Genomic DNA, 13,085 nt, shown 5'->3' with positions numbered 1-13,085 from the left:
ACAGTTATCGCGACCAGAAACTTGCGATAATGCTCGCTTGAAAGAAGCTTGCGCCATCGCTCCACGCTTAACATTTTTTCAGGAGAAGCGAACAAGTACGTGAACGCTCCTTTTTCAACTTGCTTGAGTCGTTCTTCTGATTGCTCATCGTGAAGAGCAATTGCCGATAGGCCCAAAGATCGTAAGAATGCCACTTGGTCTTCCATAAGCGTTTTCAAAGGTGAGATAATAATTATTTTGCTGCCGCGTCGACAAAACAGCTCATCGGCAACGATTGGGGCTGCATAAAAGATTAAGGACTTCCCGTATCCAGTTGGAAGACTTGCATAGACATCCTTTCCATTGAAAAGTGCTTCTAAGCATTCCTTTTGCTCGTCGTAAAGCGAAGGAATTTTAAAAGTGTCGCAGACCCTCTCGAAAGCACGTTGTAAATTACTCGCATCGACCGCCATTTTGAAAATTTGAGACATAACAATGTGCGCCACGGAAATTTTGGTCAGCGTAAATCGTTTTTCATAATTTATGCAAAATTATTCCGGAACACGATTATCAACGGTAAATCACAGACGCTCCTTCCCGATTTTTATTGAGGGGAGGGGGCGGCTGTACACAGGCTATCAGCTAGTGAGCTTGATAAGTGATTAATTACTCCAGCTTTGGTACTGTAGAAGACGTATTGTGCTAGTCGAAATATTGGCCACTGAATATGCCCTAGTCTAGGCTTCAGGATTATGTTGAATTTGTAGTTTTACCATTTTTTACGATTTTACAGTCAAAAGAGGCTAATTAAGCTTTTTTACTTAGCGCGAAATATTGACTTTGATTTTTTTCCTCCCTTTAAACAAACCTTTAATCCCTTTAAAGTATGGCGTTCAGAAATTCAAAGTGAGCCTTCATTTGTATTTAACGTTTATTCGTTAAATACAACGTATGACGTCACGAAACAGGCAAGTGAAAGGCAAGATATGTGAATTTCATCACATATCTTACATGAACTTCAATTCTTTTAGAAATAATGGATCGTTAATGGCCACCTTTAGCGTGGGGATACATACACTGATATTACAACAACGGTGAAAAAGAAAAAAACCAAAAACTACAATTATCTACCTAAACTTGGAAAAATAGTAAGATCATTTCCATACGGCATACACCCAAAGGTTACCTTGAAACATGCACCCTGCTGTTAGAATTTTTTCGGTTTTTTTTTCTTTATATATGCCTTGAAGAGTAAATATTTCTTTCCATTTCAAGATTAAATTGAAAAATAATGGTAGCATTCCTACTGCTACCTATCTAGGAAATCGTTACGGCTCCAATCTAAGGGAAACAAAATGGCTGTGTGTTTTTATTAGCTTCTACGTAACCAAACAACTATGTAGGTATATAGTTATAACATTAAAACTAAGGTTTTTTCTCTTTCGCAAACTCTGCTAACTTTTTGATCAACCTGCCACGTAGTACTTATGGTCTTAATACGTGAGACAAGACCTCGATACTGTCTTGAATTAATAAAAAAATTCTGATTATTAAAAAACGGAATCCGAGTCTACTTTAACATGCATTTAGCCTTTACTAATTAATATTAGAAAATTATCGATATCTGTTACTCAGTTTCTAACTTACAGAATGTCTGAAGTTACGACTACGATAGCACATCAATATATTTTATCTTCGGTGCACAGTCTGAGTCAGAAAGTTAAAGATTCAAAATTAGATACATGTAGGTTACGGCTTTCGTTTTACTAGAACTATGCATCGGTTTGGAATTCTATCCCAATACCACTACAAATAATTCGCAAAATATATTTAAAAAAATACCAAATCACCCAAAATAATCGACTCCCTTGCTAAGCCACAAGGAACAGCGACGTTCTGTTTTCTTTTGGTTTTTGGTTTTTATTTTTACTTTAGAGCTGTTTCAAATTACTTCTATTTTTGCTGATATACTGATAATTTACACTTACCATTCCATGTAAGGATATGACCACCCTACTCGACTCACCTATGCTATTTATAGTAGAACTTTAATTTTATCTTACAACTCTATTGTTTTGGAACAAAATTCTACATATTGTTTGTTAGCTTACAACGACTTTATGGTCGGATATTTTCATTACTATACTTCGCTTGGTATTTATATTCAATCATGGCTTTGTCTACCCAAACGTGGCAAAGACATTGTCGGCTTTAGCATGACTGAATGCCAAGGTAGCGCGTGTACCATAAGGCTCAAAAATAATATCTACAACGGTTACCATAAAGATACAATGTTGACTTAAAAAACCGTTAGAGGATCTTTGTAATATAGACCCCGGTTAGACTAACCTAAAACAACATCAGATCATATGCGTGCATCGAAGATACACACAAGATTATTCATGAATTCTATACTGTGGCTAAAATAAACTGTTTAACTGCTGAATTTTGAACGAAATATGCTCAAGTGGCCTTTTGTTACAAAAGATCAGCTAGCATAGGAAACCCACGTTCATTTAACAAGTCGTACAGGTCACCAACGGTTATGTGGCGCTGTTTAGCAATAAAGGCCAAAGCAGCATCAAGTGGGTTCAAAGTACGTTTGTCAAGGAAACGAATCTCTTGTGGACTCAAGCCCAGAGCCTCGGCAACTGTCTTCCAATCATCACCGCCTGGACACAAAAAAAGACAAACATACCAGTATTTTTAATAAATACTTACTACTATCTTTTTAATCATATTTATTTGTCATTTTATTGGTCTGTGTTGGGCCAAAGTTGGATGGGACGCTAGTTCCTCGCAGGGTTACCCCCACCTATCTTCCAAACATTAAATTCGCTGACGATACCCATTTATTCACCTGGGTGGATAAAAGCTATGTGGGAGTAAAGTGTCTTGGCCATCACGCCGCCCATTCTTTTCTTCCTTTTCATGGAATTGGCGCACTATAAATTTAGGTTATTACTATTAAGTTTGCGTAGAAAAATATTCGTTTGGATTTTCATATTTGCCGTGCATGAAATGCAAAGCATATGATCTTTCAGCAGTTAGTCCGATCCTAACCATGCAGACGAATCGTGTCTTGAGTTAAGGTAAAGTGTAGGCTACTGTACGACGCCTAATCTTAGCAACGAGAAACACTTACCACACAAGTCGATTGTAAGTTCCCTTCCCTTAGAATGAGGGATACCGCGGACATCAAGGTTTTCAGGCAGCAAAGGACCTGACAAAGGCATGAAAGGGTGATTTTATAGAAATAAACACACCACTCTTTCTTTTGCGCCTGGACACAGATCCTCGTCAAGCACCGCTTAAAACGAGAGTACAACTGGCCAGGTAACCTTTGAGCACCTTGGCTAACAACAATGCGAATAGTTATCAAAAACTTACAATTTGCTGGAATTCTCTTTCTCGGATCATGGTCTACTTTTTTTTATTTCTTCAATTTTTATTTTCTTAAGCGAAACTTGGTGATCAATAGATCTCTTTAGCTTCGTTTGTTTGTGGCCCCCTTGTAGGCCACGTGATGTTACCCTTGAAAATTTTTCTTCCAAATTTTAAGAAATTAACGTGGATATGAATCAATAATTTCCAGAAAGACAAAGGAATAATTCTCTGGAGAGCATCACATGATCTATAAGGGGCAATATTTACATACGTAACTAAAGGGGTCTATTGAGAAGTGCATGATAGTAACTTCTACTTCGACGTATTAGCAAAGTCGTAAACATTGCAAAAATGTTATAAAAAATCATTTTAAGTTACGCACTATACCATGCCATTCATTTACCTAAGTATTTAGGAAGCTATTTTTTATAGATCCATAGATGCATAATAAAAACAATTATTGATGTGAAATCGATAACAAAATGCCTGACCAATGACAGACTCACCAGTCGTTCCAGCTGGTGTGATCTCTCTCAAATGTTCGAACACGTCAAGCCTGTTTGCATCTTTTGCTTTCCTCGCAAAGCAACGGATCAATTTCTTGGTCTCGGGCTCTAGCTGTTCCAGCGAGGACTGGTCCAACTGCATCGTCTTTCCCACCTGAAGAACAACCTCTTTGGCATCACACGACTGTGACAAAAGAGATTCTTGAACTTCACCAGGAAGGGCAACCTCTTTACTCGCTAAAAATGAATAAGTGAGTTTTAATAAAATTAGAGCCGTTAATAGTGTTTCAGGAAGAGAACCGTCAGCGTTAGCGCGAGATCATTATACATTTGAACTTTTACAATATATAAAATGATTTGGCTACCTTCTACCGAGACCGTATGATTTTTTTTTTAGGATGTAGCTTGCAATTTAAATTATTCTTACTGTTGTGTTCCCTTTTTTCTTTCTTTTGTAAAACGATAAAGCTCCATAATTGCATTGAAGAGCTTCCTTGTATAACTTTTGCGAAATTGTAAAATCGCTAGTCTTCAAGTGTTACAATACTGATAAACTGTCTCTTTACTTTAGGGATACAGAAAAACTTCTCCTTGAGTTTTTGCGCGTATTAATAACTAGAAAACAAAACACAATCAAATTGTCAGTAGTACCTTCCGCAGTTACCAAATTTCCCCCATCATGCTCATCGGTTGTAGGCTATAGAATTTGAACAAAACAGGAAATATGAACATCTTTAGTTACAATGGTATTCCTATTGAATTTGGTCAAAGACATGTAATTTATTTTACTTACAGAAAACGCACAAATAAACTAACAACTCCTAAAGATATCACTTAAAATAATTATTTTTAGCTTTCACTACTGCACACATTTGGTACATATAATACTCACTAGAATAATGACATTTGAAAAGAAATCACATTAAATATGAAGAAGAAGATCAATTTTTCTACAGTGCAGTAATTTTCTGCTACTTTTCCGACGCTGACTGTGATACATCATCATAAATGTTCTGAGCAATTACATACACTTTTTATTTAGCTTTCATTTCAAAGCTCTCAACTGTTACTTATAATACCCGAGAATCCTATTTTTCCTTACATTCGTTTCATTCTAGTTTTCTCATTTACCTTAGAAGAAGATATGTCTTTAAAAACCTAAGAAAGTCTTCCGCAACTACTAGACTTTGCTACTGCTAATGCCATTTAAAGAGGAAGTTACTGAAGAAACATCCTTAGACAATATTTAATTTTAAATTATTTACCTGATTGCTTCGAGGTAGCAACCATGGATCAAACTGCTCGATATCAACTCTCTTGTTAAGTGCAACAGCAGACTTCGTGCAAGAGATACTCTTAGTGTCGCATAGCTGTGACTCGGACCAGAAGTGCAAGCATTCCACTTGCTTGCAACCTTGTGCACAATGTGTGCGACAATAGGTAACTGAACCTCCTTGACAACAGACCGGGCAGATGAAGCTTACTTCGTACCTCATGTTCTTCAGCCAGCAGAACTCGTTGCGCATGGACTCAAGCATCAATCCCAGCTGCCTACGCACTGCACGAGCACATTTCACATCAGAGGTGCCTTGGCTGGCATCTGCAGACAAAGTCATTTTTGATTGTAAACTGTCTGCCAAATCGGGACTGGCATTCCCTCCATGAACAACAACTTCAATGGAAAATGAATGACACAGGAGGACTACAGAGCAGGTGTCCTCTTCAGAGGTGTAAAATCTGGCAAAATTGTGGTACAGCTGAGGGTCCGATGGGCACAAACATTCTTCTTTAACCCACTGAAAGAACTGCAGCACCAGTCGGGGGAAGAAGCCAAGCGGAACATGCCGTGATTCAAATTTGAGAAAAAGTGAAGGTATTTGTGCAGACTTTACAAGCTCTATGATACCCTCTGGTGGATGAGACATCAACATGGATGGAACTAGGTACTGCTTACTACAAGAAGCATGAGATAAAGGCAGAGGACAAAGCAAGCTGAATTTCTCCATGATTGCAATAAGACTCGCAGAGGTTTCTTTGCTGTCAAATAAAGGACCCCAAACGTGTTCTAAAAGTTCTTCCTCCAGGATCCCTTCTTTCTCAAGCCTACGCCATAGTTCTCTAAATTGCTTCTCCTTCCCGTGATAGGGTCTAATGGTAATTACCTCCTTGAACACGTCAATCAACCACTGAGGGTCCAAGACCACCATTTTCTTTAGCTCCGGAGTGTCATCAAAGTGAATCACAATTCTCTGGTCATGCAAAAAGTTCAGAAGTGTATGGAATTGTTTATCGTCAACAACGTTGCATACTTCAGACGCAATTTGTTTTGCACTGTCAAGAGAGATCCATTTGTGACCATCCTCCTTCATAACCTGAAGTGACTTCTCATATTTTAACCACTTGATCGGAATGGCTTCTTTCATTTGTGGTAGCTCTTTAGCAACGGCAAGTACTTCGTTGCGTAAACGCACAACACCTGAACACTCAGATTCATGCCCAGACTGGGTGTTATCCACGACAAAGACTTCGTCATATAAATGCGTTTTGTAGGACTTAGTCTGTAGAAAACCAAATACTTCATTGGCTTGTGCTCTAGGATCACTGCCACCATAAGGTGTATCAGCATGAGTACACACTAAGAAAACTGGGGGAAGCTTCTCTGGCAATACTTCGGAATTAGGACCAACTTGATCACTTTCCCTACTGCCTATGGAAGCAACCGAAGACATCCAAAAATCAAGGTAATCCAGATTGGTTCTCAAATCAAAGCTGTCCTCGATTTTCGCAAACATTCCTTGCTTCATAACCGATTTGGCCCTTTCGTGTGGATTCCGGCTAAGGTCATTAACTAGAAGAAAGATAGCTCTTGAAGTGAGAAAAAGTGGGTGTGTTGTATAGTAAACTGACTGTCCACCAAAATCCCACAAAACTGAAATGATGCTTTCTTCGTCTTCCCCTGCATCAACTTCTTTCAGCCTCATTTCAATCAAAGTTGCAATATCTTCTGGCATTTCTGGTATGTCACCTAGCTCTGGATCTGTGGATGTCTCAACTCGTGGCGTCGCAGGGGACTTTGGGTCTTCTGAGAGTTCAGAGAATTTTGCAGTGTTATGGCTTCTTGCATTAGGCGCATCTAAAGCTAAAGATTCTGAAACAAACTCATTGCTCTCTTCTTCAGCTGAATCGTGATCTCGCGAGACAGGCACATCTGAATTTGCAGACCCGGCAGTACTGTCACTGGTTACGCTTGCCAAAAATATGTTATCCTGGAGAATCTTTTCAGTTTGTATAGACTCTGGAACACTGTCACTGGGACTGCTCTTTTCCTGCCTCAAATTTTCAACAATCAGTCGCGCTGCATGTTGTTCATAAGAAATAGATATCTCAGAATCGTTTTCTTGGTCCTTCTTCCCTGCTTTCCAAACTTCAGTTGACACATGGAAATAAGAAGGATCAGCGTCTATTCCCACAGTACTATCCTCATCTGGGTTGAAAGGTTTTCCCATGAGTGACTTCTTTAAGCTGGTCTTTCCTGAGCGGTCCTGTCCAATTAACATGGCTGGCACCCTCTTGACAAACGTTTCTCCTTCAGCAATGGCCTTGTTGTAGGCTTCCAAAGCCAAGGGACCTCGAGCTACAATTTCTGGAGGCACTACTGTAGAATTAAATGAAATTAGATCTATTAGTCTAACCTGCTAATTTGGAAAAGATAATGCAATACAAGACTGAAAAAATCACTTTCCTATGAAAAGGGTAATTTGCTAGTAATACATGTCTCGCAGAACCTTACGCAGGTAGAGACGGTGTGCATTTTTCGAAAAGGAGAATGTTGAGGATTTCATTTCTACTAACAGTCTGCGTGTATAATCTCCTCTAGCTAGTGAATATGTTTTCGTAGAATAGCGCGGTGCGAACCACTAAGAAAACACTTTTAAATTTTCAATTCTTGAACAAAGAGTCGAAAGTTGCACATCTGTAATCTTAAATGGGAATTAATTTTTTCAGAATGGTGGTTATTGGAAATGGTCTTGCAAAATTGTAACGATGTGGCTCACTATCCTGCTTTAATTTTTAGTCTTGATACGACGACAAACGTAGGTTTCAGTCAAAGAATAAAGATTTATTCCTCGCCATTGATCCACTCTTAAGATCGCGCAGGACCCTTGCTCATTAATAAAGCTTTAATTTGCTACTTTTGAACATCGACAGAGAGATGACCGTCTACTGTGATGTTACAAGCTCTTAAAAGTTTAACTGCAGATAATACGATTTTGTGTCCAGGTTTTCAGCTAGAAAAGCGCACCGAATTAAATGATTCTATAACCTAGTGATAAATCATATTCTCTTTTGTGCTATGACAAGAACGAGATTTTCGATTTCAAAACTGCTAGAAGTTAATGGCTTCTAAGAGAGGAAAAATGTAAAATCTAAACTTTGAAACGTGCTATCTTCATTTTGAGAAGGACGTTTAAAAATTCGCTCTTGTCATAGCACAATAGAGTACACCAAGTTTATGTTCCTCGAGAATTATTTCCTGAAATTCTATATCGGCGGAGAAACCTGGACACACAATTGCAGGTTTTGAAGCTTCTGAAGAGTACCTTCCGAGTCAATGTTTACAATGTCTGCAATACTCAAAGCTGTGAATCTAATTGTGGTAATTCGCTATGTTCCAGCGCATGGGACACAACGCTAAAAACAATTAATGGTAATTGAACTTGTAATATATTTTACTTGAACAAAGAACTTTAAAAACAAAAATTCTCATGAATATGTCGTTTGTTGTTGGTTTCGGTCGTCGCAGTTCGTGCGTACTCTTTAAATAAATACATACTAATGATTGCAAGGGTCCTGTGCGACCTTAAGAAGCGTGTTACCGAGTTTATGGACGCTACTTAATCTGAGAAAATATTGAAGTAAGTGCACAGGGGGCACTCGCTTCAAATTAATAGACAGATCGATGCGTCTTTTGCTCTGTGGCTGTCCTGTGCGTTAGGATAAAAGTATTCGCCAACATTGCTTTTCTTTTAGATACGGGAAAGGAAAAATGTCATCGTTCTGGAATGTCGCTTCGTTTCAGTGTGGTTATGAAATACGCAATTGATAACATATTTTAAATAGCTATACTAGTTTCAGTGAAAACTAATGCGTGATGAATTCAATCGTTTAACCGATGGATCTCGTCTCTTCAAACACTTCAAACACACTTTCTCTCAGAGTACTTTTGAGGAATGGTGAATTGGTGGACAGTCAGTATTGATGCGAATTTCGAAGGCTGTCATTTCAATTTTCTTGGCGCTCTGAAGATGTCTCCGTTCCAACCCTCACTTCAGCTTACCGCCACAAAACAAAAGACGCGTTGATTCATATTCCTATTTGATGTCAATAGTATTTCTTGGCTGCGTCTCGAGCAAGTCATACGCTTCTTTGTGCTCTTGGAACTTGGCCGCACGCAAAACTTGATTTAATTTTTAAGTAGTCGTTTCTTTTCAGTTTCTGTCTCCATTTCGTGGGCATTGTTTTGTCAAAGTCATCGTCAGAGCCGCCATCTTGGATTCCACTATTTTCTTAGAACGTCAGAAAATAACGGGAATCGATACAAAATCAAGCCAGAATATTTATGGAATGTAAAATTTAACACATCGTACAACTTTGTTTTTAAAAATGGAAAATTAAAAAGTATCTCAAAAATAACGATTTTTGGCCAAATATGATTGTAATTATGACCTTGCCATGGCAACGTTACAAATCACGTACACATACATGTAGTTGAAATTTCCGCAAGGGATGAGTGAACAGCTACTGAAAGTTTCTGCATTGTATAGTAAATCCCCTTTTCAAAATTAAGAAAACTCGAGGAGGCGAAACATCCACCCACCCCCGTACGTCCGAGGGTTAAAATAATAGATAAGAATTTTGAACTTATCTATGAAAATTTTGACATGAGTTACGTCTTCCAACTGAAAAGCAATTACTTTGGCGACTAATAATAAAATGACATTTGAATTTTTCCTGTGAGTCATTTCAAATTCCGTGAAAGCATGAATTAAGTTCTAATGTAACTAAGACAGTTACCAATAGATAGAAGTTCATCTAGCTCTCCAAGTATTGACTTGAATGTTGGCCGCTGCTTTGGATCAATGTTCCAGCAGTTCCTCATTACATCACAAATTTGTTTAGGACATCCATCTGGGCATTCCATACGATATCCACCTTTGATCGCCTCGAAAGCTTCACGGTTAGTCTAGAAATTAAAGGAAAAAAAAGCGTCACGGAGATATCATTTTAGTTTTCCTGTTTAACTCAAGTGGTCGACCAAGAGGCCTTAAAAATATACAAACAGAATTAAAATAACAGTAGCAGCAACCGCAACAACAAGAAATCAAATGATCAATTGCTTGTTGGAATATTAATATTTAACTAATTTCAATTAATTTAGCGTAACTCAATTTTTGTTTTAATTTTAATCTAATTTAATCATGAGTAGTCACAGACAGAATTGGATGACACCAATTCCTATTACCAGTTAATCATGAGTAGAACAAAACTGGAGGAAACAATTGGACAAAGCGAAACTTGATGACGATTTATCATCCAATGCAATTTTTTGAGGCTGAAGGTTTTAAGAATACCAAGGAGTATTCAGTCACAATATAATGAACCAAATAAAAAGCGCACGCATATGCCCAGCGCGCAAGCCTTGTTATTGGACACTTGAGCTGCGAGCGCTCCGGTTTGCTGAAAAATAGGATATGCTAAGAACCAATCAGATTCGAGAATTTTGTTATAGTTAACTTGGATTAACTTGGATTCCTTTAACTTTTTTCCTTTTTTTCGCTGTGCTATACCAAGTTTAACATTTAAGGTCGTTGCAGTGCACCAAAGCAATGCAAGATGGTGAGAATCACCGTAATCACCGTAAGAATGTTAGAGAGCAAGTGACAATTCCTTTCAATATCCCTTCATTTCGTTACACAATTAAGACAAGAAACAAGTCCAAAATTACTTACCATACCGGGGTATGGTGTCTCGCCAAATGAGAACAGTTCCCATAATAGTATACCATAACTCCACACATCGGACTGGGTAGAAAATTTCTGAAGATGAAAAAAAAAAAAAACAGTGGAAAACATTATCTCTGGTGATTATTTTGCACTTCACTTATAATGAAGTCATAACTTTTTTCTCCGGAGGCATCTAGAGGAACATAGTCTATCTAAGGCTGATTAAGAAGACAAAAAATTCTCTGTGTTGATAAAATGCAGATCAAGGTTTGATTGTTTACCTTATAATTGGAAATTAACGCTTGTGCTAATTAAGGTATTTGAAATTAACGCGACTTAAATTAACGCGAATTGAACTGGAAAAATGACTTCCCAATAAAGAAAATTAATGCGAAAGAGGGGGTAACATTTCAAAATGAGGGAAATTAACACGACGTAGACAACAGGAAAAGTTTATTTCAACACTTGTAGGCGTATAATCTTAAACGAAAACAATGATCATGGTATTTTTTCCACTTTGAGCGTCCCTCGCAGTATCAATGATAGTGGCAGATAAAACAATGCTTTTTCCTTGGAGTCAAGAACGTCTAGACTGTAACGAGAAATTGAATTGGGGCCAAAATAATGGAAATTAATGTCATGGAAATTAACGCTCCACTTAATTAACGGTGTGGAAATTAACGTTAACAAAAATTATCGCGACTTAAAAAAACGCGAATGTTTGAAATTCGCGTTAATTTCATGACGCGTTAATTTCCTATAATAAGGTAATTTTTTAGGTGCTGTTCAATACGAAATTGAACCCTGAGTTAAATATTCGCGCCAAACTCTTTACCTGACTCCGCGTGCAAATATCTTATTGCCTCATTATCACATATTTTACTTTCTATTCGTGTCTCTTAAGAATTCTTTTTACATTTATAGTCTTCCCTAATTTTATTCATTTTTGACTTGATAACAAAAATAATAATAATAATAATAATTATTATGAAATAATAATAATTATTATGATAATAATATCATAGGTGACAAATTACTCCTTAATTTTGGCGCGAAATTTCAACGTTAATTTATAGTTTCACATATGAAATTATAAAATTGCCATGGCAACGTAGTTAGCGGCAAGATGGCGTCCGGAATAAAAGATGTTTTAAGGCTTAAACTTTGTACATTTTCGCTTGAATTTCATCTTAGCCAGCTAGCCTTGGCTATGTACTAAAACTTTTGATGATATTTTATATTTCAAAACGTCAAAACGACTGCAAGACTTAAGCCAAGTACATAAATGGGATCGAGCGGATTTTTGAGCGTTTTACACGGGCGCCGTTTTCAGTTCATTCAAGACGAACTATGGTCATAATGTGAGAAAAAATTGACAGTTGATTCACCTTTGAAACTTTTTGTCAACGGCAAAAAGGAATCTCTGAAAGGTTTTACTCAAAGACTAAAAAACCTTGCGAACTTAAGCAGAATGTATGCTTTCAACTTTTCAAAGCTCAGTGTTCGCGATGCAATGTGCCAGTCAAAAACACCTAAGATTGCAAACGTAATTTGTCACCTATGATATTAAAATGTAATCAAATGGTATACTCGTGAAATAAGGAAATAATTTCACTTGCATTTTGTCAACATTCTAATAATTTCCCTCGCCTAAAGGCTCGGGAAATGATAAGAATGTTGACAAAACGCGCGTGAAATTATTTCCTAATTTCACTCGTCACCATTTGATTACCCATACTAATTTTATTTTTATAATACACAATAACTTTATGTCACATAATCAGTAAAAATACACACATCGATCAAAAGATTAAGAACTCAAAGAACAGTCGGTATCCTTATATAAAAAAGTAAATAAAATATATTGTGTTTGGGACAATGGCGTCATTAAAGCACTTCTATGTTATTAAAGATGTAAAAATTGTTCATTGTGGTGTTAGATAGGAATGAATGTCTATTCATTTGTCTCACGATAGAATTGCTTTGATATGTTGATCGCGACGTTTGGACTGAAATACTGCTAGTCTTAATCATGCGATGAGGTCGATTGTTTACGCGTCGCTATTTATGCACGTTGGTTCGCTGTAATTGGTGCATTTCGATCCTTCCGACCTACAGATGATGTTCCCTCATAGGTCCGCTTAATAGTTGAACGGCTGTAGTATGCTTTCTGATCGTAGGCATCCATGCTTCAGGAATTTCAATTCCG

General features: G+C 37.4%; 2 protein-coding genes across 2 annotated transcripts in view; both read right to left on the bottom strand.

Moving 5' to 3' along the window:
• Positions 1-726: 726 nt before the first annotated feature.
• Positions 727-13,085, bottom strand: part of LOC144662989 (uncharacterized) — a 220,762-nt gene continuing 208,403 nt past the window's right edge. The window contains exon 14 of the mRNA XM_078523911.1: positions 727-2,409. The gene's annotated coding sequence lies outside the window, so the exon portion shown is untranslated. The remainder of the gene's footprint in view (positions 2,410-13,085) is intronic.
• Positions 727-13,085, bottom strand: part of LOC144664122 (uncharacterized) — a 152,936-nt gene continuing 140,577 nt past the window's right edge. Inside the window, exons 25-31 of the mRNA XM_078525249.1 lie at positions 10,883-10,969; positions 9,948-10,116; positions 5,138-7,527; positions 4,524-4,569; positions 3,873-4,109; positions 3,125-3,202; positions 727-2,651 (exon numbers count right to left, since the gene is read on the bottom strand). Of these exons, the coding sequence (XP_078381375.1) occupies positions 2,458-2,651; positions 3,125-3,202; positions 3,873-4,109; positions 4,524-4,569; positions 5,138-7,527; positions 9,948-10,116; positions 10,883-10,969 (3,201 nt within the window). The 3' untranslated portion in view covers positions 727-2,457. The remainder of the gene's footprint in view (positions 2,652-3,124; positions 3,203-3,872; positions 4,110-4,523; positions 4,570-5,137; positions 7,528-9,947; positions 10,117-10,882; positions 10,970-13,085) is intronic.

Source organism: Oculina patagonica, chromosome 8 (assembly GCF_052425735.1).
Source record: "Oculina patagonica isolate OP01 chromosome 8, crgOcupat, whole genome shotgun sequence".
NCBI lineage: Eukaryota > Metazoa > Cnidaria > Anthozoa > Scleractinia > Oculinidae > Oculina > Oculina patagonica.
This window is presented reverse-complemented; position numbering and strand designations above follow the sequence as displayed.